Source organism: Staurois parvus, unplaced genomic scaffold (assembly GCF_062004578.1).
Source record: "Staurois parvus isolate SC_StPar_1 unplaced genomic scaffold, SC_StPar_1.0 ptg001329l, whole genome shotgun sequence".
In the NCBI taxonomy this organism is placed as follows: domain Eukaryota; kingdom Metazoa; phylum Chordata; class Amphibia; order Anura; family Ranidae; genus Staurois; species Staurois parvus.
The window spans coordinates 1,303,627-1,328,663 of NW_028319125.1; the positions used below are offsets into that span (position 1 = coordinate 1,303,627).

The 25,037-nt window shown below is 44.4% G+C and overlaps 1 protein-coding gene across 1 annotated transcript; it reads right to left on the reverse strand.

The window, feature by feature from the left end:
• Positions 1-2,613: 2,613 nt before the first annotated feature.
• GPR137C (G protein-coupled receptor 137C) lies at positions 2,614-24,940 on the reverse strand. Its single transcript, XM_089661363.1, has 7 exons — positions 24,520-24,940; positions 14,465-14,508; positions 11,074-11,296; positions 10,793-10,942; positions 7,823-7,945; positions 4,989-5,113; positions 2,614-3,145 (listed from the first exon to the last, which is right to left on the reverse strand). The coding sequence occupies exons 1-7, from the start codon at positions 24,838-24,840 to the stop codon at positions 3,001-3,003; spliced, it is 1,131 nt and encodes a 376-aa protein (XP_089517489.1). The 5' UTR covers positions 24,841-24,940; the 3' UTR covers positions 2,614-3,000.
• Positions 24,941-25,037: the final 97 nt, after the last annotated feature.

Here is a 25,037-nt window from a genome sequence, read left to right on the forward strand (position 1 = left end):
GGAGAGACAGCAGCTTCACAGGTCTGGGGATTTGAAATTCCAAGTTCCCTCCTCTGCTTTTAAAATATATATATATATATATAAATAAATAAATGTAAAATGAAGCGTATGTCACAAATACAGCTGCAGCTAAAAAGTCCAAAAAAAGTTAAAAAAAAAAAAAAAAAAGTTACCACCACTAGCCAGACTGGATGAAAAGCCTTTGCTGCTAGAAACTCGTGGGCCGTGCAGCGCAGAGCTCACTGAAAGGGATGTCAGCCATACACCTGGTTTGGCTCTGATTCTAAAGTGTTTCAGAGTGGTGCCCTTTACCTCTTGGACTGTACTTACTGACCCCGAGCACAGAGTCTTCAGTCGCAGAGGCAGTATTTGTGACAGGAGCTTACAATTCTGCCACATGCAAGTTGTCACTTTGCTTTCATATATATTTTAGTTTGTGCATTACTACACTCAAATTGGCGCCCTCTGGCATGCACTTGTTTACAGAGATCCCTTCAATCTTCAAGGTGCTGAAAACAAGAGCGTTAACCCTTTATGGACCCTTTCCTGCCCAATCTTGTACCACATAGCCAAGCATCTATATACTTGTGTGCAGGGGCGGACTGACAACTCATGGGGCCCCCGGGCAATAGGGGATCATGGGGCCCCTGTGTCCTTGCCCAAACTCAAAAAAGCCTATGAAAAAGGTACCAGGGCATCTCATGGGGCCCTCTACTGACCCCAGGCCCTCGGGCAGTGCCCGAGTTTCCAAATGGTTAGTCCACCCCTGGGTGTGTGCGCGCCATTGTGTAGGTCTGCTCTTGGAGTCCACTGGGGAGCACCATCTGCTAGGGAAGAGAAGGATTGAGTAGGAAAAAAGCTTTTCCTGTGCTAGACCTAAACAAGCATGGACCCTTTGCAGTGCAAAGGCAGCCCCACTGCAAGGGAGGATTTTTTAAAAAAGTTAAAGCACCACTGTTTTTTTTGTTGGAACTGGAGACTACAATTGATAAAGAACAACAATACATCCAGCCCATCAATATAATTACCTTATAGAAGCCACCAAATTTGTGACAGACAGCTGACTAGCTGTCTCTTCAGGCTACAACAGGTCAACGCCCAAGGTGCTCTGCAATCACCACTGAAGAAAAGAAAAAAAAAGAAAAAAAAAAAAAAAAAAACACACCACAGAACCAGACCTTTCACAGACATTATACCTTTAGGCTAGGTTAACACATGTGGTGCAGTATATCGCATGTGATTCGTACAGGAACCGCACCGCATTCCTGTGCAAATCACACGCAAACTGTGCGGTGTGATTGGAGCCGTACATTTTGTATGGCTCAAACCTCACCGCATCAAAAAAAAAAAAAAAAAAAAAAAAAAAGAAGGTGAAGGAGCAATTTTTGGGTCCGCACTAGAATTGGATCACATGGGTATTCACACCTATGCGATCCGATTCGGCACATCACACTACGTTTTGCGGAGAAATTCCGGGGTGTTAACATACACACCCGCAGCAGTTCACATGAACGGGGTGAGATTCTAATGCGGTGCGGAATTCGCCGCAAATGCCAGACTGCATTGGTGTGAACCCAGGCTCATAACCCAACTGCAGAGCAACACATTGTCCCTTGCAGTGGGCCTGCCCCTACACTGTTTGGCCTCGTTCACACAGGCACTCACACACAGTCTGAATGGGTACACCATCTATGTTGAAGGCTGTTCATCTGCACTACTGCAAAATTGTAGAGTGTGTCAATGAAGCCTCTGCATTCCCATATAGACGTTCGGCTGCCTGCATGCAGCACCTGGGAGGATCCAGCCACATAAGACATAGGCCATTGACAGATTAGTGTAAGCAGTGTGTAACCCTTGGGCCTCATTGAAACACTTGTCTAGGCCTAGGGGACAGGAAAAGCAGCTTCACTTACCCAATCCTCAGCTCCCCCGATGCCCTCCTCTACTCTCCTATGCTCAGGACAGTGGACTGTCCTCTGGACATCCTCACATCCAATGCAGGGCTTTGGGCTCTGCATTAGTCATCACAATTTCAGAAGACCTGGGACCATCAGTGCACAGGGAAGAAGAGGCTGCAAGGACCATAGAGCTAGCAGCATGGAGGGGGAACTTGCAGCAGCAGAGGTTCTGATAAGTACAACCACTATTCTCGTTCTTATAGACCAAAACATTTCAGTTCAGAGGCAGCCCCCTGCAAGGGAGTTTTTTTTTTTACTCTTCCTGGTGTAAAATTTGAAACGATCATTTTCTGTGCAAGACCTGGCCCAGGTTCACATTGAAAATATCCAGTCTGGAGTTGGCCTTTACAGCAGGGCACCACATATTAGGTTTAACAATAAAGAACCTATTTTGATCAGACAATTGGAGACGCCTTTATTGGTTTTTGGATAGTGCCAAGGGTTAGTGGAGGAAGTGAACTGGTGTGAAAACTTAGAAAGGGGGGGGGGGGGGGGGGGGGAGTAAACTTTCAAAAGCAGAAATTCACAGCAGCCTCCCAGAAAAGGCCTACCAAGCTTACCATTCTGTGTGTTAATTTTGGCCACTTACAGGCACAAACAAAGCAGGCCATTGTGCTGTTCGGGTCAGTTGAAGATGGACACTAGAGCACTGATGTTTTGTCTTCAAGGGCGGTTTAATGCAAAATGTATCCTTTACAAGTCAGAATTTAATAGAAATTAGTCTTTGCCACGTGAAACATTATGTGCAAAAAATGCACCAATACATAAATTCCTTAAGCAAGGTTTGCCAGTTGCCAAGCCAATCCAGAAACCTCTCTAGTACCTTGGCAAGTCTTAAAGGACGTTGGCATCCATGCCTAAATCTCTGCAGTGCTGGGTTAAAAAAAAACAAAAAACAAAACAAAAAAAAACAAAAACACGGAATGTATATGCAAATGCAGCGTTACCTCAAAAGTAAACAAAAAAGCTATTGGACACAGCTTACTGTGTCACACCAAAGGAACGGCTGCAAAGGTGCGGGTGCGCTGTCCAGTCAGTAGGGTCACGCCAATGAGTTCTCTCCACAGGTGAAGAGAACGGGAGTCCCTGATGAAGGCTCGCTCAGCAGAGGTGGGGCCAGGGCACAGCCATTGGTTGGACATATGGTACCATACCATCCGGAGGAGGATCTTGGGGTGGACGATAAGCTTAAAGTAATTGAAACAAAATATTTAAAAGTTAAAAAAAAAAAATATATGGCACTTGACCAACACCCTATTTTCACACTTGCAACATTCTTTAACTTTAGTAGGACCAACCTAATAAAAAAAGGCACCTATTGTCCTTAAATGACCTTGCAGCCAGGCTATAAACAGACAAATATTCATACAATTATTAAATTAAGAAAAAAAAAAAAAAAAAAAAAAAAAAAAGGAGCAATAACTGGCCTTTACAGCTGCATCCACTATGGAGTAGTCCATCCTTAAAGTTCAAAGCAGAAGCACGAAAGTCACTTATGACCTCAGCAACTCCCCTTCCACCGTCTCTCCTACCAGCAGGAACTCAAAAGCTCAGCTCCTAGCAGTGATTGGGACGCTTTACTACCCTTTTCCTGGCAGTGACTGTTTCCCTACTACTCTCCTAAGCTGTGACTCAGTTCAGCTCCTTGTCCCCTCTACTACCAGTGACTTGGCAGCTCAGCTCCCCCTGGCTCCCTTTCTTAGCAGGGAAAGAGCAGCTCCGCTCCCCTCCCCATTCCAGCTGTGAGCGCACATACTGTTTGCATCAATGGGCAGCCATGGTTTCTGGTGCTCTCCTTGTATTTGTAATGCATTTGAAATGAAATATTCCTTTCAGGTGAAGCTGACCTACATTTCACCGTCATCAACCTGCTTTAAAATGGCTTTTGCAATACGCAAGAGACCAGAATGCCCAAAGCCTGGCTACCAGTTTGCTTTGGAAGTAAACATTATCCCACCAAAAGAATAGACCCCTCCCCCCCCCCCCCCGCCTCCTCCTCCCCAACTGCAAACATTTCTGCTGGCTGCCTCAACCTACTACTGGGGTCCCAAAAAATCTGGAATGTTCAGGTATGGCTCAGGTGAACGCCACTAATGCCACACACCAATAATGACAATTTCGGTCTGTTATAGGAGCAGTCTAGTGTTAGGTCATCTAAAATCCTATAGCACCCAATCACAGCGCTGAGGTTGTCATTTACAGAGATTTTTACCATGACAAAGCGGCAATTCAGCACACATTACATGGTAGTGCTCTACCACTTACTGCACTAGGCAGACTTGGTACAGGCATGATTTTAAGCTTAAAAAAAAAAAAAAAAAAAAAAAAAAAAAAAAAAAAGCCCCATGCGGGGCTCTGCCTGAATCACTTAGTCCTCTGTGAATGAGAGACTACAAGTCCCAACAGTCTTAGCAGGTGTCTGTTTGTAGTCCTCAATGAACTTCCATGGTGCGGTTGAGCGCTGTGGTAGTGCATCGATTCCTGTCTGTATACCTGCTTGCCCATACATTCCATACAGACGGGCGAGCAGATATACTGACAGATCTGTGGGAGACCTGCATGGCACCAGCGATCTTCTGATCACTGGTGCAATGCTTTATAAAATGTATATTTTTTTTTACCTGCAAAATAAAAAGTGTATTTATTTTTTTGCTAAAAAAGGTGAACCTATTCATTAATACAACTCAATACCCATGTGTCAAAAGCACTTTAGAAAGCCACCCTGGTGCAAATGGGCCCCTGGAGACGTAAATGCCAGGTCAGAAGTGCTGAGATCTTGCCAGTGGATTCCCCAAGGGGAGGGGGGACAAAAAAAAAAAGGCCAAACAAAAACCCAACAAAAAACAAACACCACATTTTTAACATGGTAAGCGTCCACCAATACCAGTCTAACTTGTTCAGCTACTAGATTCTCAGTGCAAGTCTACCAGTCAGGTCCAACAAACCTGAAAATCATGCAAGGTATGGAATAAAACTTCTAGTACTGCGATCATTAGAAGAACTCTCGACCACTGGTACACAGCCACTCACCTTCCTCGCTCCCCTCTGGCACCTGCCAGCCTTGGCAAGTCATCATCACTGTCGTATCTTCTAGGATTGTCAAAAAAGTATGCTCTGGACCCAAAGCTGTGACTATTTATCATACCTCCTGCTTCCTACATGGAAAAAGGAGAAAAAAAATATATATATATTTATTTAATTTCAGGTACTTATATAGTGCCGTAAATTTACGCAGCGCTTTACATATATATTGTAAATTCACATCAGTCCCTAACCCTCAAGGAGCGTAAGGTCCCTAACTCATTCATACACATACTAGGGCCAAATTTAGACAGGAGCCAATTAACCTACCAGCAGGTATTTGGTGTGTGGGAGGAAACCGGAGTACCCGGAGGAAACCCACGCAGGCACAGGGAGAACATGCAAACTCCAGGCAGGTGGTGCCGTGGTTGGGATTTGAACCAACGACCCTAGTACTGCCAGGCGGAAGTGCTAACCATTTAGCCACTGTGCTGCCCTATTAACCGGTGTCCTGGCCAGCTCTCAGCATCTGAAGTCAGTGCAGAAAGTCTTCAGAACATCCAATCCAGCTCAAAATCTCCACTCACACGTTAGGTTATGTACATTTTTTTCCCCTGAAGCCAGGGGCGTATTTACCACAAGGCAAACAAAGCACTTGCCTAGGGTGGCATTTCAGGGGGGGGGGGGGGGGGGCAGCACCTTCCCCCAGAAGAAGGGATGGAAGAAGGGACACGTGCACCATGCGAACCCGGTGGGATAGGAGAGAGGCTGCGGGCTGCTTGATGGGGTATGTAGAGCCTGACTCTCAGGGATGTCCGGAGCTGTGACGATGGGTGTCTATCACCGGGGGGGGGGGGGTAGTGGAAGGCTCTCCCAGATGGCAGGCAGGGATGATGTTGGTCAATGCCAGGCTCTCTCCATGAGAAGGGTTGTGTTGGTCAGTGTTGGTGGGGCAGACGATTTTTGTGTTGCCTAGGGCAGTACAAAACCTAAATACAACACTGCATCAAGCTACCACCCTGGGAGGGGGAATGCACTCAGCAGTAAAACCCATTCAATTATGCAGGTTGTACCGACTCCTATCCTGGACTGAAATTACTTACTGCAGCTTCTAATGCACATTGTGAGACACTCACAGTATGCAGTGAAATCAGCATATAAGTGAAGCCCGCCTCATTTCCTGGCTGGAGACATCTAGCCTCATCAAGCTTTCCTTCCCAGCCTGTCCCTGACCTACCTTTTTCATATAATGCATTTCAACTCTTTCCAAATCAATCTTTCCTTTTCAAAATCACAATTGTGACTTATCGATTAAATCCGTAAAGAACAATCTTTAGAGACCGAGATATCAGGAGGTCGCTGTAGCCCTTCGTAAAGTCCCGCACTCCTCAGTCATTTTAGAATGCAGTAGATTTTGGATTAAACGGGATTTTCTCTACAAGGCTAGAAGCTGCTTTCCCATCAATCTTATGTATTGCTGGGGTCCAAGGAGAGCTTCCATGCCACCTAGTGGACTGGAATGTTCACACATGGAACCATTTTCAGCCTCAAAGCTAGACTTTCCGATGGAAGCTCAGCACCATGTGTGGGCATTACCACAACTTCCCCATTTTCAGAAAGCCATCCAAAAGTAGGGACATTGTTCTTTCAGGTTTACAGAACTACACCCTACCAACGTTTGGCCAATAGTACAGTCCTGTAGCCCTGTGCTGTGTGTTGTCCTGGTACAGAAGGGCAAGTGAGTGCTGTCACCCTGGAAAGGTGTTAGTGGCAGAATCACCAGTTGGAAAATTAAAAAAAAAAAAAAAAAGTGTAGAAGAGGATGGAGGGTGTGGGGGGAGGGTATACATACCTGCTCTGTCAAACAATATTGCCGAGCTGCCCCTTAACCCATTGGTAATCCCCCCCCCCCCCCCCAGCAATGTCTGCCCCTTCTTCCCAAGGGTGCCCCAATAGTAATCCATGTGCTATAGGAGCACCAATGCAGGCATGCTCCCCAGCCAGGCTGTGTGCATTCCATAGATGCATACATGCTTGCCCATACCCCCTTCCTCACAAAGATTGGAGCCTATGGCTTCCACTGCTGCCTGTGTCAGACCCAAAGAAGTCAGTGGAGCTGAAGATGGAGTGCTGGATGAGAGGAGGCAGATACAGGTTTTTTAATTGTGGGGCAAAGAGAAGAGCTAGTGGAAAGTTTCTTACCTTAAGGCAAGGAATGTATTAACTTTAAAACCATCTTGCCTTTTACTTCATGCATGAAAAAAAAAAAAAAGAAGAAGGACACACACACACACACACACACACACACACACACACCTTAACCTGATTTCAATCCAAAAATGTGCACAGGAGCAGGAACTCTCCTGGGTGTCTCCCTTCTCATTGGCTGAGACACAGCAGTGGGAGCCATTGAGGAGGGGGGCATGGCTGAGCTCTGTGTGTCAATGGACACATGCGGGGAGCACGCATGACTGCCCCTATAGCAAGCAGCTGCTTGCTATGGGGGCACTCACCAAGAGCACCGGCAGGGGACCTGGGAAGAATTAAAAAAAAAAAAAAAAAAAAAAAAAGGGAGGGGATCGAGGTTGCTCTGTGCAAAACCATTACACAGAGCAGGCAAGTGGAACACGTTTTCGGTTTTTAAATAAAAACGGAGTCTTTAATATTACTTCACAATAGGAGATGCAGTCCATATTCTCTTGAAATATCACCCTCCTATAACTCTTACACCTTGGGAGCTCCATACCTGGAGCGGCAAAGTGACAGGGTCTCTCCAAAAGAACTTGTGTTCTGAGCCATAAAAAGCAAATAGAACAGAAGTCAAAACAAGTAAAAAAACTCACCAAGTTCTGACTCAGTTTTTTAGCATGGAAGAAGCAAGTCATGAGACACATTGGCAGGAGCTCACAGAAAAGGAGAATAATTACAAAGATGAGATATTCCAGCTCATTGTTTTCTGTAACAGCCTGAAAAGAGAAAAAAATAAAATAAAAAAATAATGAAGGTCTAAACCCTGGCTAAAATACATTTAATATGCTAAAGATTTGTATCAAAAATTGCCTTTTTCCCACCCCACATCAGGGCTGCTGATCTCTTGCACCCTCAGTCTACAAGCACCCTCTCCAGTGTTGGCTGCACATCATTGCTCTGGACTGACTGACTTTCTAAAGCAGACTGTGCCTACACCATGTGTGTTGGAATAGCCACCTCTAAACACTAGGTATGCATATGACCACACAAGCATAAATTGGGAGACAGTTGTCACCCTATAACAGGAAGTGCCTAACTAAAACACTGGAGGCAAAAGCAACAGGGAGTATTTTAATGAAAGCTACAATTTTTAAAAAGATTATGTTCAAAATTACATTAAACATTTCTACAAGACTATAGTGATTGGGTTTTGATTTACCCACTTTCCTACTTGGCCAATTTTGACATTTATCTCCTAAAATTACTTAGAACCCACAAACAAAAAAACACTTTAAAGAAAATGCCCTAGAAATAAAAATGGGTGTCACAGCTGATGTCACACAATAGTTGTGCAGTGGTTTTTCAAAATGCAATTTTTCTTGGGAGGGGGGGGGGGGGTGGGGGGGAAACAAAAAACACACAAACACTTGAATAAACAGAATACCAAATTTTTAATGAAAATATAAAAAGCGCAGTTACACCAAGTAGATAGATACCAAACATCACTTTTAAAAAGAGTGCACGCCTGTTGAATGGCGGCAAACTATGGTACTATAAAACTGTCCATAGGCAAAGCTTTAAAAGCTACCAGAGTTGCACAGGAGGTCTGGTGCTAGACTTGTTGCCCTCACTCAGACGGTCCCACCAATACCTCACGTGTGGTGTGATTGCTGTTTACATGTGTGACCAATGTGTGTCTTCACCTTTGTGTGGGAGCAGGGACGCTTTTTTTTTTTTTTTTTAATTTTTTTAAAAAACAAAAAACACAAAAAAACCAAAAAAAAAAAAAAAAACAGAAACAAAAACAGTTTCTTTAAATTTACCACTTTTACTGCTGTCACAAGGAATGTAAAACATCCCTTGTGACAGCAGTAGGCAGCAACATGTCCTCTTCATGGAGATATCTGGGGTCCATTAGACCCTAGATATCACCATTGGGCTACAATGCAGCCAGTCAGACACAGACTGGTCTGATCAGCTGCTTTACTGGCCAGTACCATATTATACAGGATTTATATAGCGCCAACAGTTTGCTCAGCGCTTTACAATATAACGGGAGACAATACAGCAACAATACATTTCCGTACAGGAGGAATAGGAGTGCCCGGCTTGTGGAGCTTACAATCTAAAGGAAGGGGGAGATGATACAAAAAGGTGAGAGCTGCGGGGGATGATCTGGTGGAGGTGAGTCAAGTACAGTTCTTAGGTGGAGGTGGGGTAGGCTTCCATGAAGGTGAGTTTTCAAAGATCGCCTAAAAGCAGACAGGGTGGGGGCTGACCGGACATGCTGTGGTCGGGAGTTCGAGGATGGGAGAGGCTCTGGAGAAGTCCTGGAGGCGAGCATGGGAGGAGCTGATGAGGGAGCTAGAGAGGAAGATATCATGGGAAGAGAGGAGTGGGCGATATCTGTGGATGAGGTTGGCGATGTAGCTAGGGGCAGTGTTGTGGATACCACAGAACCAAAACCAGAAGTGACGAAACACTTTCCGGTTTCTGATGTCACACAGTGGGCGGAACATCAGTTCAGGGAGCCAATGCTGCCGGTCGCATCTTTACTGGGCACTCTAGAGGAGATCTGCATGGATGAATGGGCCAACATACCAGCAACAGTGTGTGCCAACCTTGTGAAGACTTACAGGAAACGTTTGACCTCTGTCATTGCCAACAAAGGATATATAACAAAGTATTGAGATGAACTTTTGATATTGACCAAATACTTATTTTCCACCATAATTTGCAAATAAAATTCTTTCCAAGTCAGCCAATGTGATTGTCTGGATTTTTTCTCATTTTGTCTCTCATAGTTGAGGTCTACCTATGATGCCAATTACAGGCCTCTCTCATCTTTTTAAGTGGGAGAACTTGCACAATTGGTGGCTGACTAAATACTTTCTTGCCCCACTGTATGATGGTAGGTTAACTGGTCCTAGTATATGGGTAGGCATGAGAGACCGTGACCTGCAATTGTAATGTCCTTGACAGCAGGGTCTGATGTATGCCAAGCTCTGCTTAGGTTGTCAACACTGCACAAATGTCTGAGACATAACATACTTTTTTATAATCACTATTCTGACTTTGATTATTAACCTTTTGTTAGATTGTGAATTCAGTAGCCATTTGTAGTGTCCTGTACTCCCCAGCCATTTTATAATGCCAATGGATTAGGATTAAAATCGGGATTGAGAGACTAGCAGATGCTTTCCTATCAGGATTTATGTATTGCTGGAGTCTGAGGCGAGTTTCCACACCCCCCTAGTGGACAGAAATGGCCACACATGAAACTTGATATTTTCAACCTCACAAAAAAAACCCCAGAAAAACAGAAAAAACAAAGAATTGGCAAAACCCAGTATTTTATTCTCTAGGGCCCCCACTTTTAATAGAATGTTTTAGGGTTCCAAGTTTTTTTTTTTTTTAGAAAAAAAGTTACTTAGAAACCTAAAACATTCTAATTAAAAGTGGAGGCCCTAGAGAATAAAATACTGGGTTTTGCAAATTTTTTTTTTTTTTGTTTTAGAAAAACACACCACTGTTTTATGATGCAAACAAACACGTGTCAGAATAGGCCTGGTCTTCAGGTGGCTCCATTTCCCTTATAACCATTTATAGAGGTGAGCACTTACACGATCAGATACTCCATTCCAGGCAAAACTGAAGGGGGTCGGCTTGTTGTCTGGCTGGATGGAAAGTGCCACCATGTTGTACAAAGATCTCAATACATACAATGCGCTGATCACTGTGCCAGTCATGATTGCTTTGTTCCCTGAGGTTCCCTGAAACAGAAACAAAGCACAAGATCAGACAAAAAAAAAAAAAAACAAAACCACACAATATAAATAAATATAATCCACAACAGTTACACACACACACACACACAACAAAAAAAACCAAACAAACACAATACCTTAGACTCTAGGTAGACATGAGCGGGGGTCATGTTGGCGATCCTGTAGGTGTTGTTGCCCAGTGAGATGGAACAAGCAGTGAAGAGACAGTTACTGATAATGACCCGAGTCAGGGGGATCCATCCACGCTGGTCATCTGGGCCATTGCCGATCAATATGCATAACAAATTCACAATCAGGAAGGAGAGGCCAATAATAAAAAATGCAAATTGCAGTGGGACCCTGGACAATGCAAAACATACTGCAGATTAGAGGGATGGAAAGAGCAAATTCCAGGAATAAAATACCAATTATGAACACATTGGGGTAGATCACCAGATCTATACACATACTTTTTTTATCCTGTGAAACTGGTGGGCCATTTATTCTGGGAAAAACTGAGTGTTCTCCTGCAGAGTCAGAGCTAGAGTTCCCCAATCAACAGGGAACATAAGGTTGGCCATTCAGTTTTCTTGAGAAAATGGCTTTAGAGTTACCAAAAACAATATAATACGAGGTCAAACCTAAACACTTTCAGTTGTATCCAATCAGGCAGGCCCTTGCACTACATAGCTGAAGGTAAAGCTAAAGGAAATTGGGCAGAAATTGGACAGTAAATTGTATAACGTACGGCCAGCCTAAGTTTCTCTGGATGGGGCATCTCAGACCTCAAAGACCACTGCTTCTCAAGAGCGCAAACCTCAGCATGCTGCCAAGGGACAGGCTTTCCTACTCAGGTTGTGGCTGCTTTCTAAAGAAGATGAACTGAAAAATTGGTCAACTTTTGTTTGATGCGCCAGGAAAAAACTTTTAGCTCATTTATAAAAGGGATTCTAAAGCTTTTTTTTTTCTTTTAATAAAGCAACAATCATGTCATACCTGCTCTGGGTAATGGTTTTGCACAGAGCAGCCCCAATACTCTTTTTGGGTGCCCTGCCAGCAGTCCTGGCTCCTCCACCCCATTAGCAAGCCTTTTGATATGGGGACGTTCTGTGCATCCAATCTCACAGAATGTGGCTTGGCTCTGCCACTATTCTCTCCTCATTGGCTCACTGGTTGTAATTGACAGCAGCAGTAGCCAAGGAGAAGACCCTGGAGAGCCACTGCTCTCATGCATCACTGGATCAACATGGGGCTCAGGTAAGTATAAGGGGGGCAGCTGCACCAAGGAGGTTTACCTTTTAGTGAATGCAAGGTCCTGGGTAGTAACACTATCTGGTCCCTCACAGTACACATGAAAATGCAATTATTTTATTAAATATAAACTGCAAATTACCTTTTCTCATCAGCAGTATATAGCAGTCTTGTGACTTCTATCAGTGTCCAGCTGAGCACTGAAAGCTTGTAGTAGGAGTTTTCAATTTTTTTCTGACTGTCCTATGAGGCTGCATAAGCCCTGACCCTCTGTCTGGACAGTGCTGATCACATACACCCTCCCAAAAATAGGAAAGAATCTAACCTCTAGCCATAAACACTAAACTGAGCATGTGCAGAGCGACTCCTAGAGCCCTGTAGTATCAGCAGATGATTTTGGACCACACACACACACACACCTTGGTCTCCACAGTGACTATTGCCTATACAGATTGATTTTACGGTTTTGGGCTTAGTAGCACTTTAATGCAGGGGTCCTCAAACTTTTTAAACAGGGGGCCAGTTCACTGACCTTCACACTGTTTGGGGGCCAAACTACAGTTTGAAAAAAAATGTGAACAAATTCCTATGTAAATATATATATATATATATTTTTTATTTTTTTTTATTTATTTTTTTTATTTATTTGTAATGAAAAAAACAAGGGAAAAAACAAAAAAACAAAACAAACAAAAACAAAAACAAAAACAAAACAAAAAAACGCACTGGACCTGGTGTGCTCTACGCCTCTCCTGTTGCTCCTCAGACTGCAGAAAAATCAGCTTGAAGTCATGGGGTGATTCTTAATCAAGCTGCCGCTCGCTGGATCCTCACGGCCGAGGACCCAGCAAGCAACCTAGCCATTTGCTGGCGGTTTTTGTTTTTGTCTGGCCTGGGTAAATAACTTGGCGGCCCGTAGTTTGAGGACCCCTGCGGCCCGTAGTTTGAGGACCCCTGCTTTAACGCATTATAAAGAAAAAACCTTGAGCCTTTAGAACCACTTTAAAGTCCAACTCCAGCAAAAGTAAAAAATTCCCCCTTTGCAGTGGGGCTGCCCCACACTGCAAAGGCTAAATGCTGATTTTGGCCTAGGGGACAGGAAAAACCATTTTGCATACCTGATCCTGCATTGTCTTAGCAGATGGCAGTTTCCTATGCTACAGTCTGTTTCTTTGCATCCCAACGCCCAGTGCAGGGCTAAGGTGCTATATCAGCCTTGATAACATCAGGAAAGTGTAACCAACAGAGCAATGGGGGAAGAGGCTGGGAGGGTTTTTTTTTTTTTTTAAATGCATTATAACTGCAGCAGGACCCTTTCACATATTCTCAAGTTGGCCCCCCATCCTGCAGTCTTGGAATGCTACAGCCCAGTTGCAAAGTCGACCTCTGAGCCCCTGGTAGTTCTGCCACTACTGTCAGATTTTTATTATTTTAGGTGCCCCGTTGGGAAAGGGGGGGCTTTGGTGAAATAGCATGGGTATAAACAGACCTCTGATGTTGCACCTTTGGAGACTGAGCACACAGCCCTCAATTTGCTTCTCAGAATGGACAGGCATAGATAGTTTGTGAATACACAGGAAGCTCTGCACAGATCTGAGGCATAGTAAATACAGCTTTATATGCTTCAGTTATGCATGGACAAAGGAGCGATAAATACCAATCGCTGACTGTCCATTCGTAAACAGAAGGGGGCAGTAAATGACAATTATTGGTCCCTTCCCCGCTATTAGTCCTGACAGATCCCTTGCAAACAGGCAGAGCTGTGGGGGGACACACACACACACACACACACACACACACACACCTGGGGGTAGCAGGACTTGATAGGAGGGAGGCATATATAGAAGGGCCAGATCCCTTCAGGATTTCAGTAGCTGCAGGAGGAAAATGAAGGGGGGGGGGGGGGGACAAAAACTGGTTCCTCTATATGCCACCCCACCTATCCAGGTGTACAGGGGAGCTGCAGGGTACCCCCCTGCACATGGGGCTGGGTTGCAATTGTAAGCCCTGTAGAGGCCACCGCCTCTATTAAGGTTCTGGTGTCAACCCTAGATCTGGGATTCTCTCACTTTCACTCTTGGTGAAAACGGAATTGCCCTTACAGGGGTACAGCCATTGATAAAAACCCGACAGAGTTCCTAACCCCCAGACACTAAAAATAAAATATAATTTTGCCTTTAGTTATACTTTAAGTATTGGCAGCAGTCCTATTTCCCCTAGGACAGGTTTCTTGAACTGAACAGTGTGCAGGTAAAAAAGGACTCCAAGTCAACTTACTTGTATCTGTCGAACTCTGGGGTGCAGTGGGCTTTATAAATAACCTAAAAAGAAAATAAAAGAATATATACAAGAAATTAAAAAGGTTAACACATCCAAACTTGCAGCAGACATTTCTCTATATAGGTGGGCTCACCCAATTTAAAGGGTCGCTCCACATAAAGACATGTCTATACTGTCTATACTGGATGAGAGTGCGTTTCCCTACGCACTTTTTTGGGTGCATATGGTATTTCACTCCTTTCCCCCCCCTTTTATTGGAGAGGTCTGTACTGTGTTTTATAGTGCATCATTTGCATTCCTCAAGACAGTGAGGTATTTTTGAGTGGATATGGTGACGTATGGGGCTTATCCATGAGAGGCTGCCATTTAAGCCCGTGGATGAGTGTACCAGTATTACGTGTCTGTAGCAAGATAGATTATACTATCAAATTAGTTTTGTCCATGGGGGAACTCCATTTCCTTAACAAAGACTAAACGTGAAACTCAAAATTTGAATATCGTGCAAAAGTTCATTTATTTCAGTAATGCAACTTAAAGGTGAAATATATGAGATAGACTCATTACATGCAAAGCAAGATAGTTCAAGCCGTGATTTGTCATAATTGTGAGGATTATGGCTTACAGCTCCTGAAAACCCCAAATCCACAATCTCAGAAAATGAGAATATTGTGAAAAGGTGCAATATTCTCGGCTCAAAGTGTCCCACTCTAATCAGCTAATTAAGCCATAACACCTGCAAAGGGTTCCTGAGCCTTTAAACGGTCTCTTAGTCTGGTTCAGTAGGAATCACAATCATGGGAAAGACTGCTGACCTGACAGTTGTGCAGAAAACCATCATTGACACCCTCCATAAGGGAGGGAAAGCCTCAAAAAAGGTAATTGCAAAAGAAGTTGGATGTTCCCAAAGTGCTGTATCAAAGCACATTAAATAGAAAGTTGTGGAAGGGAAAAGCGTGGAAGAAAAAAGGTGCACAAGCAGCAGGGATGACCGCAGCCTGGAGAGGATTGTCAGGAAAAGGCCAGTCAAAAGTGTTGGGGAATTTCACAAGGAGTGGACTGAGGCTGGAGTCAGTGCATCAAGAGCCACCACACACAGACGGATCCTGGACATGGGCTTCAAATGTCGTATTCCTCTTATCAAGCTGCTCCTGAACAAACAACGTCAGAAGCGTCTTACCTGGGCTAAAGACCTGGTCTGTTGCTCAGTGGTCCAGAGTCCTCTTTTCTGATGAGAGCAACTTTTGCATCTCATTTGAAAACCAAGGACCCAGAGCATGGAGGAAGAATGGAGAGGCACACACTGCAAGATGCTTGAAGTCCAGTGTGAAGTTTCCACAGTGTTGATTTGGGGAGCCATGTCATCTGCTGGTGTTGGTCCACTGTGCTTCATTAAGTCCAGGGTCAACACAGCCGTCTACCAGGAGATTTTGGAGCACTTCAGGCTTCCTTCCGCAGACGAGCTTTATGGAGATGCGGACTTCATTTTCCAGCAGGACTTGGCACCGCCCACACTACCAAAACCTGGTTCAATGACCGTGGGATTACGGTGCTTGATTGGCCAGCAAACTCGCCTGACCTGAACCCCATAGAGAATCTATGGGGCATTGCCAAAAGACAGATGAGAGACATGAGACCGAACAATGCAGAAGAGCTGAAGGCCGCTATTGAAGCATCCTGGTCTTCCATAACACCTCAGCAGTGCCACAGGCTGATAGCTTCCATGCCACGCCGCATTGAGGCAGTAATTGCTGCAAAAGGGGCCCAAACCAAGTACTGAGTACATATGCATGCTTCTACTTTTCAGAGGTCTGATATTGTTCAATTATGACAAATCACGGCTTGAACTATCTTGCTTTGCATGTAATGAGTCTCATATATTAGTTTCACCTTTTAAGTTGCATTACTGAAATAAATGACGTTTTGCACGATATTCTAATTTTTCGAGTTTCACCTGTATATTCAAGCCGATAGGCTTATGATCAAACTACAGTTCCTCTTTGTATGCCGTCACTTAATCTAAAACGGTATGGTATTTGATCGGTTATTAACCATTTGGATGTAAGGTAAATAATTGCAATGGTATCCAGTCATACTGTTGTGCGCAGTACATTCCACTCCAATAGGCATTAATTACAGCTGAGCGTACATTTTATAAATTTGAATAAAGGTTATAGATTTTAGATTCATGAATTGGCCAGATGGTGGGTAGGGAAACGCACCCTCGGCCAGTATAGATTTGCCAAACATGATGATTTACAATTAGGGCTTAGTTGACCTAAAGACATATGTTGTAGAACAATGCCAGAGCATGAAACAGGCATCTTAACATACTGAGGTTCTAGAGTTGTCAACAGTACAGGGGCACTCTGCTGCAGGATGACGTCAATCACCCCGCTAAGCTCCAACATTGTTAGATACCAGAACCTACCCAGAGCTCCTGCAGTGGAAGAGGGGGGTGAGGGGGGAGGGTTAGGTGGCAAGAAAGGCAATTATACTGGGAGAGGAGAGGGCTATAAGCAAAGTGCATAGTCTCTTTAAAGACTTACTCCAGCAAAAACCTCTTGTTGAGAATAGGGAAGGATTCCAGCCTCTGTTGGTTTTATCGTCACCTGTTCCTCTATTAGGCCTCATTCAGACAGGGGGTAAAAGTGGGTTGTTTGTATTTACAAAGCTTAACAAGGCAGCCAGAGGGGACAGTAAACATGATGCAGCTGCAAGGCTTTGCTTCTTGGCCATGGTACATTTAACTTTGTTTCTCCAGTTTGACAGGTGGGGCCATTCATCAAACCCACCCTTTGAAGTCAACGGGGCCATGCCAGAACTAAGAGCTTCTCAAAAAGGTACATTAGAAGCTGCATCAAGTTAGACAGAGCTTGCCTAGCCCGCCCCTTTCATTCATTGGATTAGTTTTCAATCATGAAGGTTCATCATAACATGCATGGATAGTCGGAATGCAAAACACAAATGCCCACACCTCCAGGATGACAACAGTTTAACATTTTTTGCATATTTCTGCTGCCCGGATGATTCCCAAGAGCACAGTGGCCTCCATCATTCTTAAATGGAAGATGACTGACAACCAGGACTCTTCCAAGAGCTGGTCAAAACTGAACAATTGAGGGAGAAGGGCCTTAGTAAGAGGTGGCCAAGAACCCGATGGCATCTGAGCTACAGAGATTGTGTGGAGATAGGACAAAGATCCAGAAGGACAGCCATCACTGCAGCCCTCCACTGATCTGGGCTTCATGGCAGAGTGGCCAGATGGAAGCCTCTCCTCAGTGCAAAACACATGAAAACCTGCTTGGAGTTAGCAAAAAAAGCACCTGAAGGACAAGACCTCTCTGGTCTGATGAAACCGATTGAACTGCTTGCCCTCAATTCTAAATGTTCGGTCTGGAGGAAACCAGGAGCTGGTCATCACCTGCCAAATACCATCCCAACAGTGAAGCATGGTGGTGGGAGCATCAAGCTGTGGGGGTGTTTTTCAGCAGCAGGGAGACTGGTCATGGTTGAAGGAAAGCTGAATAGAGAAAAGTACAGATATGCTCAATGAAAACCTGTTCCACAGCACTCAGGACCTCAGACTGGGCCAGAGGTTCACCTTCCAACATGACAACCAGCCTAAGCACACAACCAACACAGGAGTGGCTTAGGAACACTTCTGTGAATGTCTTGAGTGGCCCAGCCAAAGTCCCGACATCTTGAGACATAAACAACTTGGCTGAGCTTAAGAGGATTTGCAAAGAAGAATGGCAGAGAATCCTCCCATCCAGGTATGCAAAGATTGTGGAGTCATATCCAAAAAGACTCTAGGCTGGAATCGCTTCACCAACTTTACTGAGTAAAGGCTCTGATTACTTAGCACATGTGATAATTCAGTTTTTCTCCTTTTTAAAATTCAGACACATTCCTAAAATTCAGTTTTCACTGCCATTATGGTGTACAGAGTGTAGATTAATGAAGGGAAAAAAATACATACATACAGTCCGGTCCATAAATATTGGGACATCGACACAATTCTAACAATTTTGGCTCTATACACCACCACAATGGATTTGAAATGAAACTAACAAGATATGCTTTAACTGCAGACTGACAGCTTTAATTTGAGGGTATTTACATCCAAATCAGGTGAACGATGTAGGAATTACAACAGTTTGCATATGTGCCTCCCACTTGTTAAGGGGTCAAAAGTAATGGGACAATTGGCTTCTCAGCTGTTCCATGGCCAGCTGTGTGTTATTCCCTCATTATCCCAATTACGAGCAGATAAAAGGTCCAGAGTTCATTTCAAGTGTGCTATTTGCATTTGGAATCTGTTGCTGTCAACTCTCAAGATGAGATCCAAAGAGCTGTCACTATCAGTGAAGCAAGCCATCATTAGGCTGAAAAAAACAAAACAAACCCATCAGAGAGATAGCAAAAACATTAGGCGTGGCCAAAACAACTGTTCGGAACATTCTTAAAAAGAAGGAACACACCGGTGAGCTCAACAACACCAAAAGACCCGGAAGACCACAGAAAACAACTGGTGGATGACCGAAGAATTCTTTCCCTGGTGAAGAAAACACCCTTCACAACAGTTGGCCAGATCAAGAACACTCTCCAGGAGGTAGGTGTATGTGTGTCAAAGTCAACAATCAAGAGAAGACTTCACCAGAGTGAATACAGAGGGTTCACCACAAGATGGAAACCATTGGTGAGCCTCAAAAACAGGAAGGCCAGATTAGAGTTTGCCAAACTACATCTAAAAAAGCCTTCACAGTTCTGGAACAACATCCTATGGACAGATGAGACCAAGATCAACTTGTACCAGAATGATGGGAAGAGAAGAGTATGGAGAAGGAAAGGAACTGCTCATGATCCTAAGCATACCACCTCATCAGTGAAGCATGGTGGTGGTAGTGTCATGGCGTGGGCATGTATGGCTGCCAATGGAACTGGTTCTCTTGTATTTATTGATAATGTGACTGCTGACAAAAGCAGCAGGATGAATTCTGAAGTGTTTCGGGAATATTATCTGCTCATATTCAGCCAAATGCTTCACAACTCATTGGACGCCGCTTCACAGTGCAGATGGACAATGACCCAAAAGCAGACTGCAAAAGCAACCAAAGAGTTTAAGGGAAAGAAGTGGAATGTTATGCAATGGCCAAGTCAATCACCTGACCTGAATCCGATTGAGCATGCATTTCACTTGCTGAAGACAAAACTGAAGGGAAAATGCCCCAAGAACAAGCAGGAACTGAAGACAGTTGCAGTAGAGGCCTGGCAGAGCATCACCAGGGATGAAACCCAGCGTCTGGTGATGTCTATGCGTTCCAGACTTCAGGCTGTAATTGACTGCAAAGGATTTGCAACCAAGCATTAAAAAGTGAAAGTTTGATTTATGATTATTATTCTGTCCCATTACTTTTGGGACCTTAACAAGTGGGAGGCACATATGCAAACTGTTGTAATTCCTACACCGTTCACCTGATTTGGATGTAAATACCCTCAAATTAAAGCCGACAGTCTGCAGTTAAAGCACATCTTGTTCATTTCAAATCCATTGTGGTGGTGCATAGAGCCAAAAATTTTAGAATTGTGTCGATGTCTCAATATTTATGGACCTGACTGTATATATTTTTTTCTTCTTTTTTTAACTGTCATCAGGCTGCAACATAACATTAAAAAAAAGCGAAGGGGGGGGGGGGGGGGGGGGTGTCTGAATACGTCATGAATTTACTGCATCTCTCTCAATAAGAAAATAGATGGGCTAACACTAAGCAGCACCATCAACAAAGCTTACATTCTAAACCTGAAGAGACATCATCTGCCCCGTCACCCGACAGCTTTACAGAAAAACAAGGTCATATGATCCGCACTGCTCGATCTGACCGCATTTGAATAACAAAAGAAGGGTGAGACGCTCGCTGCGGTCTTCTAGCTTTAAAAGCGTGACCGCACAGTGCGTTAGCCAAACAAGCACCAACATTCACATGAGAGTCCTGAACAAATCTGACATAACAGATATCACACTCATCTCATGGTCATTTTCAGACTTCAACAAGGCAAAGAAATGCAGCAACACCCAATCAGAACGCATGTTCTTGCTGTCAGCAGAAATCATAGTGGCCCATTCTTCCTAGGGGTTAATATAAGCTGAGTTATCCACAGGTGGATGCCACCTACAAAAAAAAAAAGAAGAAAAAAAAAAAGAAAAAAAAAGAAAAAAAAGAAAAGAAAAAAAAAGGGGATCTGTTGCATTTTTCCCCTTTTAAGCTATACAAAATGCTGGCAGGTGATTCGGTCCATTCATGGTGCAACACACACGACAAAAAGAAAAATTATACAATAGGAGCACATAAAGAGGTGATGCAGCTGCTGCCATTCCACACATTGTTGATCAGCAGTAGGAAGGAAAAACACAAAAAAACAAAAACCTAAAACCACCTCCTCCTGGTGCTGGGGGACAGGATGACAGAGCACCCTATAGCTCCGGGGTGACAGGAGTTAGCTAGGGAAGTCATCAATGCTACACAATGACAGATCAATGAGCTGATATCCTCATTACTCAGCAGGGAACATGCCCCCTGCAGGTCAAACTATGAATCAGCAGTTTGAAAAAGGAGTGATGTCACCCCTTACTGCACAAACAAGCACTTGCTAAGAGACAAAAAAAAAAAAAAAAAAAAAAAAAAAAAGGATCCATAAATCATTATCAGTCTTTACTCAGCAAAAAGCCTCGGGTCCCCTGACAGTCCGAAGACAGAACAAGCAGCTTTTTTAAGTCTTCATAAGCTTCCCGGAGTGCCAGGGAGGTCAGCTCAGCCAATGCTGAACAAAGGAAACAGAAAAACCATTTAGAGAGGGTGAAAAACCCCTCACTAGGAGGCCTACAAAATAAAAAACATTTTCTAAAAGATTATACCCAGTCTTGCTGCATAAACAAAATAAAACACACACACTTACAAAAAAACACCAATTGATGGGGTAGACTACAGAAAAATGTCAAATAGTGTACATCTATTTTTGTTGCATCAAAAAAGTTAAAAAAAAAATAAATTGATTAAGAGAGATCGATAGATATATATATATATATATTTTTAAAGTTTGTTGTACACTGTAGCAAAAAATAAATTTAGAAAAAAAAAAAAAAGCGCTTCCATAAATGAGGTGGGAGTACAGAGTAAAAAACAAAACAAAAAAAAAAAAAGGTGCATTTTGTTGCATGGGAAAAAAAACAAAACAAAAAAAAAACAAAAACACACTTTTTCCTTGTCACTCTATCATCCCCTTTAATATTTTGAATGAAAAATACAAAGTTACAAATTGCTATATGTGCCGAATGAACATGTTTATAAAAAAAAATAAAGTCAGCATACAGAAAATGACGAACAAAAGTAGATAAAACTAAAAAAAAAATAAATAAATAAACTGCCCACTATAGATTTTTAACAGAAACAGCTAGCCCTTCACCCAACTTTATAGCCAGAGAGTGCACCCCCTGCAGACAAGGTGAACAACTACATCAACAGTTGATAGGTCAAAAGTAATAAATAAAAGATCTGCATGGGTTCAGTTAACCAAATTATGTTGGATGTGGACTTCTTGCTGCAAAGCCGCACTCCTCCTCACCCCAAACACACATTTCTGGGGACTGAACCTGAAATCGGCTGCAGCAATATAAAATTCCAATAGGCTCTGGGGTGAGCAAAGAGTTAATGGGCGACAACCCAGGAACACCTACCTGGACCAAGGCAGTGACTACTTTAATTTTTGAACTCTAGAAGCCGAGGCTCCAGACACCGGATGGGTGACATCACCCAGTGCGGCACAAAGGGGACCGACAACACCACCCATTTTATTCATGGAGGGAGAACAAAAATCTCTGCAGAGCTCTGCATTTACCATTGATCGACTTTTTCCACGAAAAAAAAAAAAAAAAACAAGCAGCTTAATGGATTTTTATTGGTTCAGGGCTAACCTTCCATTGGATGGTGCCGAAATCTGCACACAGGTCAATGTGTCACCAATGAACGAGGCAACTCAACCTGTGTAGCTGAGCCCTTGTATGCAAGATTCCAGACAGGCTATAGTACCCCATGCGTTGGGACTGGAAGGCTGTGTGCCCCCTTCAGGCAACAGGAGGAGCTGCATTCCCCAGGAGGTCAGCATGAGCAAGCACATTAAGCAGCTCTGAGCTGTGCAAAGCAAATGATGTCATCTATTCCACGCAGGGAAAGAGGGGAAAAAAAAAAACCCTCCCAAAAAAAACTTACCTGCAACAAAACAGCATCCCTTTATTCTGAAAGGGAGCTAGTGTGGCCCCTACAGGCCAAAGCCTGAAGCAACATCCTAATAACTAAGTGCATAAAAAAAAAACAAAACAAAGAAGAAGGGTGGAACAACAAAAAAGAGGAAGTATTTACAGAATCTTTTTTTTTTGGGGGGGGGGGGAAATTTATTGAGACTGGATCACTCAGAATCTGGTGTGGCTGTGCATGGCAGCCAGCCAATCAGCTTCTAACTTCAACTTGTTCAATTAAAATTTGACAAATAAACCCGGAAGCCAATTGGTTTCTATGCAGAGAGCTGCACTCTCCAGTTTTAGTATACCGACCCCACAGTGTCAGCCAATGATATCACCCGCTGCAGGCAAGAATAACTTTTTGGAGGGTAAAATAAAATCCCCCCCCGATGTATACATGAGACCACCTGAATACAGGGCAACAGCAACTGACTTGTAGGATAGCAGGGTGCCCCCTGCAGCTTGGAGAATGTAAATGCATGTAAGTGGCGTTAACCTGCGTCTGACCCTCTGATGATCGGCTCAGCTGCAGAAAAAGCCATTCAGGACAAGTTAACATTTATACTGATGGGTAGCCAGTGCACCCCCTGCTGGAGAATAGATTAACTATCCCACTCTTCCTAGAAGAACTGCCACGGGAACACAATAGCTGAGCACAATGAAGAAATGCAGGCAGATTTGGGGGGGGGGGGGGTAGAAGCACACCGCCTACAGCTCAGAGAATGAACTACCACCATACAAGCAATGTGTCCCCCATGGGCAAAGGGGGAACTACCCCCATCCTCTGGATGAAATGCCATGGGAATAGCGGAGGACAAAGTAATTTAGCCAGATTTGGGGGGGGGGGGGGGTGTTAGAGAAGCACAAAGCATACCCTCTGCAGTTCAGAGAAAGAGTTGCCACATCAAGGGGAAAAAAATAAAAATAAAAAAGGGGGGGGGGGTGTGAACTACCCCCAGGAGGAATTAGAAGCACACCCACTACAGCCCAGAGGAAAAAAATTGTGCCACCACAGGAAAATGGAGGAACTACCGCCACCGCTTGGACAAACTGCTAAGGGGGACACAATACAGAACAAAATTACCATTTATTCTAATAGGCAGCCAGTGTGCCTCCCATTGGAGAAAAGATGAACTACCCCACCCACCTAGAAAATCACCACATTAACACACATGAAAATAAAATATTTATATTATAATAAATTATATATTACGCCTTAGGACAAAGTGAGCTGCACCATAATTGAAAGAACTGAGCACCCCCCCCCCCATTAAAAAGGTAACTAGTTGAGCTGCACCTTATTTTTAATGTGACTTAGCACGCCACCTGTTGACCAGAAGCATAACTGCATTCTTTTTACTTGGCAGGGATTCGGCACGCCCCTGGAGGTGAGGGGAACTGCACGCTTTTTACTATGCAGGGATTCGGCACGCCCCTGGAGGTGAGGAGGGGAACTGCATGCTTTTTACTAGGCAGGGATTCGGCACGCCCCTGGAGGTGAGGAGGGGAACTGCATGCTTTTTACTAGGCAGGGATTCGGCACGCCCCTGGCGGTGAGGAGAGGGATTGCGCTGTTTACAGCACAATGAAGCGGAGCAGCACGCCCCTGGCGGTGAGGAGAGGAGATGCACACTATTTTACTCCAATGAAGCGGCACGCCCCTGGCGGTGAGAAGGTGGAACTGCGGCCATTTTTCTCATTCCGATGGGGAGGCAGCGCGCCCCCCGCAGGCAGGAAGAGGAAGTGCAGTGGAACTCACCTGGGAGTAGTAGAGGTTGAGCAGACACAAGGTGAAGAACTGCAGGCAGATGGGGGCGCAGTAGAGCAGCCAGTGCGGGAACGGCTGAAGCTCAATGTCCTGGGCACAGTTGGTCAGGTAGAAGGAGAAGAGGACGGTCCTGAAGGCAGCCCAGAGCAGGCACAGGAAGAGCAGGAAGCTCTGGTAGCTGAGCCTCTTCTGCTTGTAGTGCAACAGCAGCCAGAGCTGCACATAGACGGCCAGAAAGAGCAGCGAGCACAGCCCCGTGGCCAACACGGTCAGCCCCAGCACCACCGGCCAGGGGATGGCAGCCGCTGTCATGGTGTCATGTCCCCCTGTGCCCCCCGCGCTCGCCTCCTCTGCAGTTCAAAACAACTCCACTGGAAGACATCAGCTGAGCCCCCCGACCATTTGAGGCACTCCGCTGCCAGCCCATTGGCCGCCTTTCGTCCCGCCCATCTCTCTGATTGGGCACTCCTCCCGTCGCTCTCTCCTGCAGGGGCCCGCCCTCCTCAGCG

Coding starts and splice junctions, on each gene's coding strand:
- GPR137C (XM_089661363.1), bottom strand. CDS start 24,840: ATGACAGCGGCTGCCATCCCCTGGCCGGTGGTGCTGGGGCTGACCGTG. Junction 7,946..10,792: donor GGAATGGAGTATCTGATCGT/GTAAGTGCTCAC, acceptor TTCTCTTTTCAG/GCTGTTACAGAAAACAATGA. Junction 5,114..7,822: donor AAAAACTGAGTCAGAACTTG/GTGAGTTTTTTT, acceptor TTTTCCATGTAG/GAAGCAGGAGGTATGATAAA.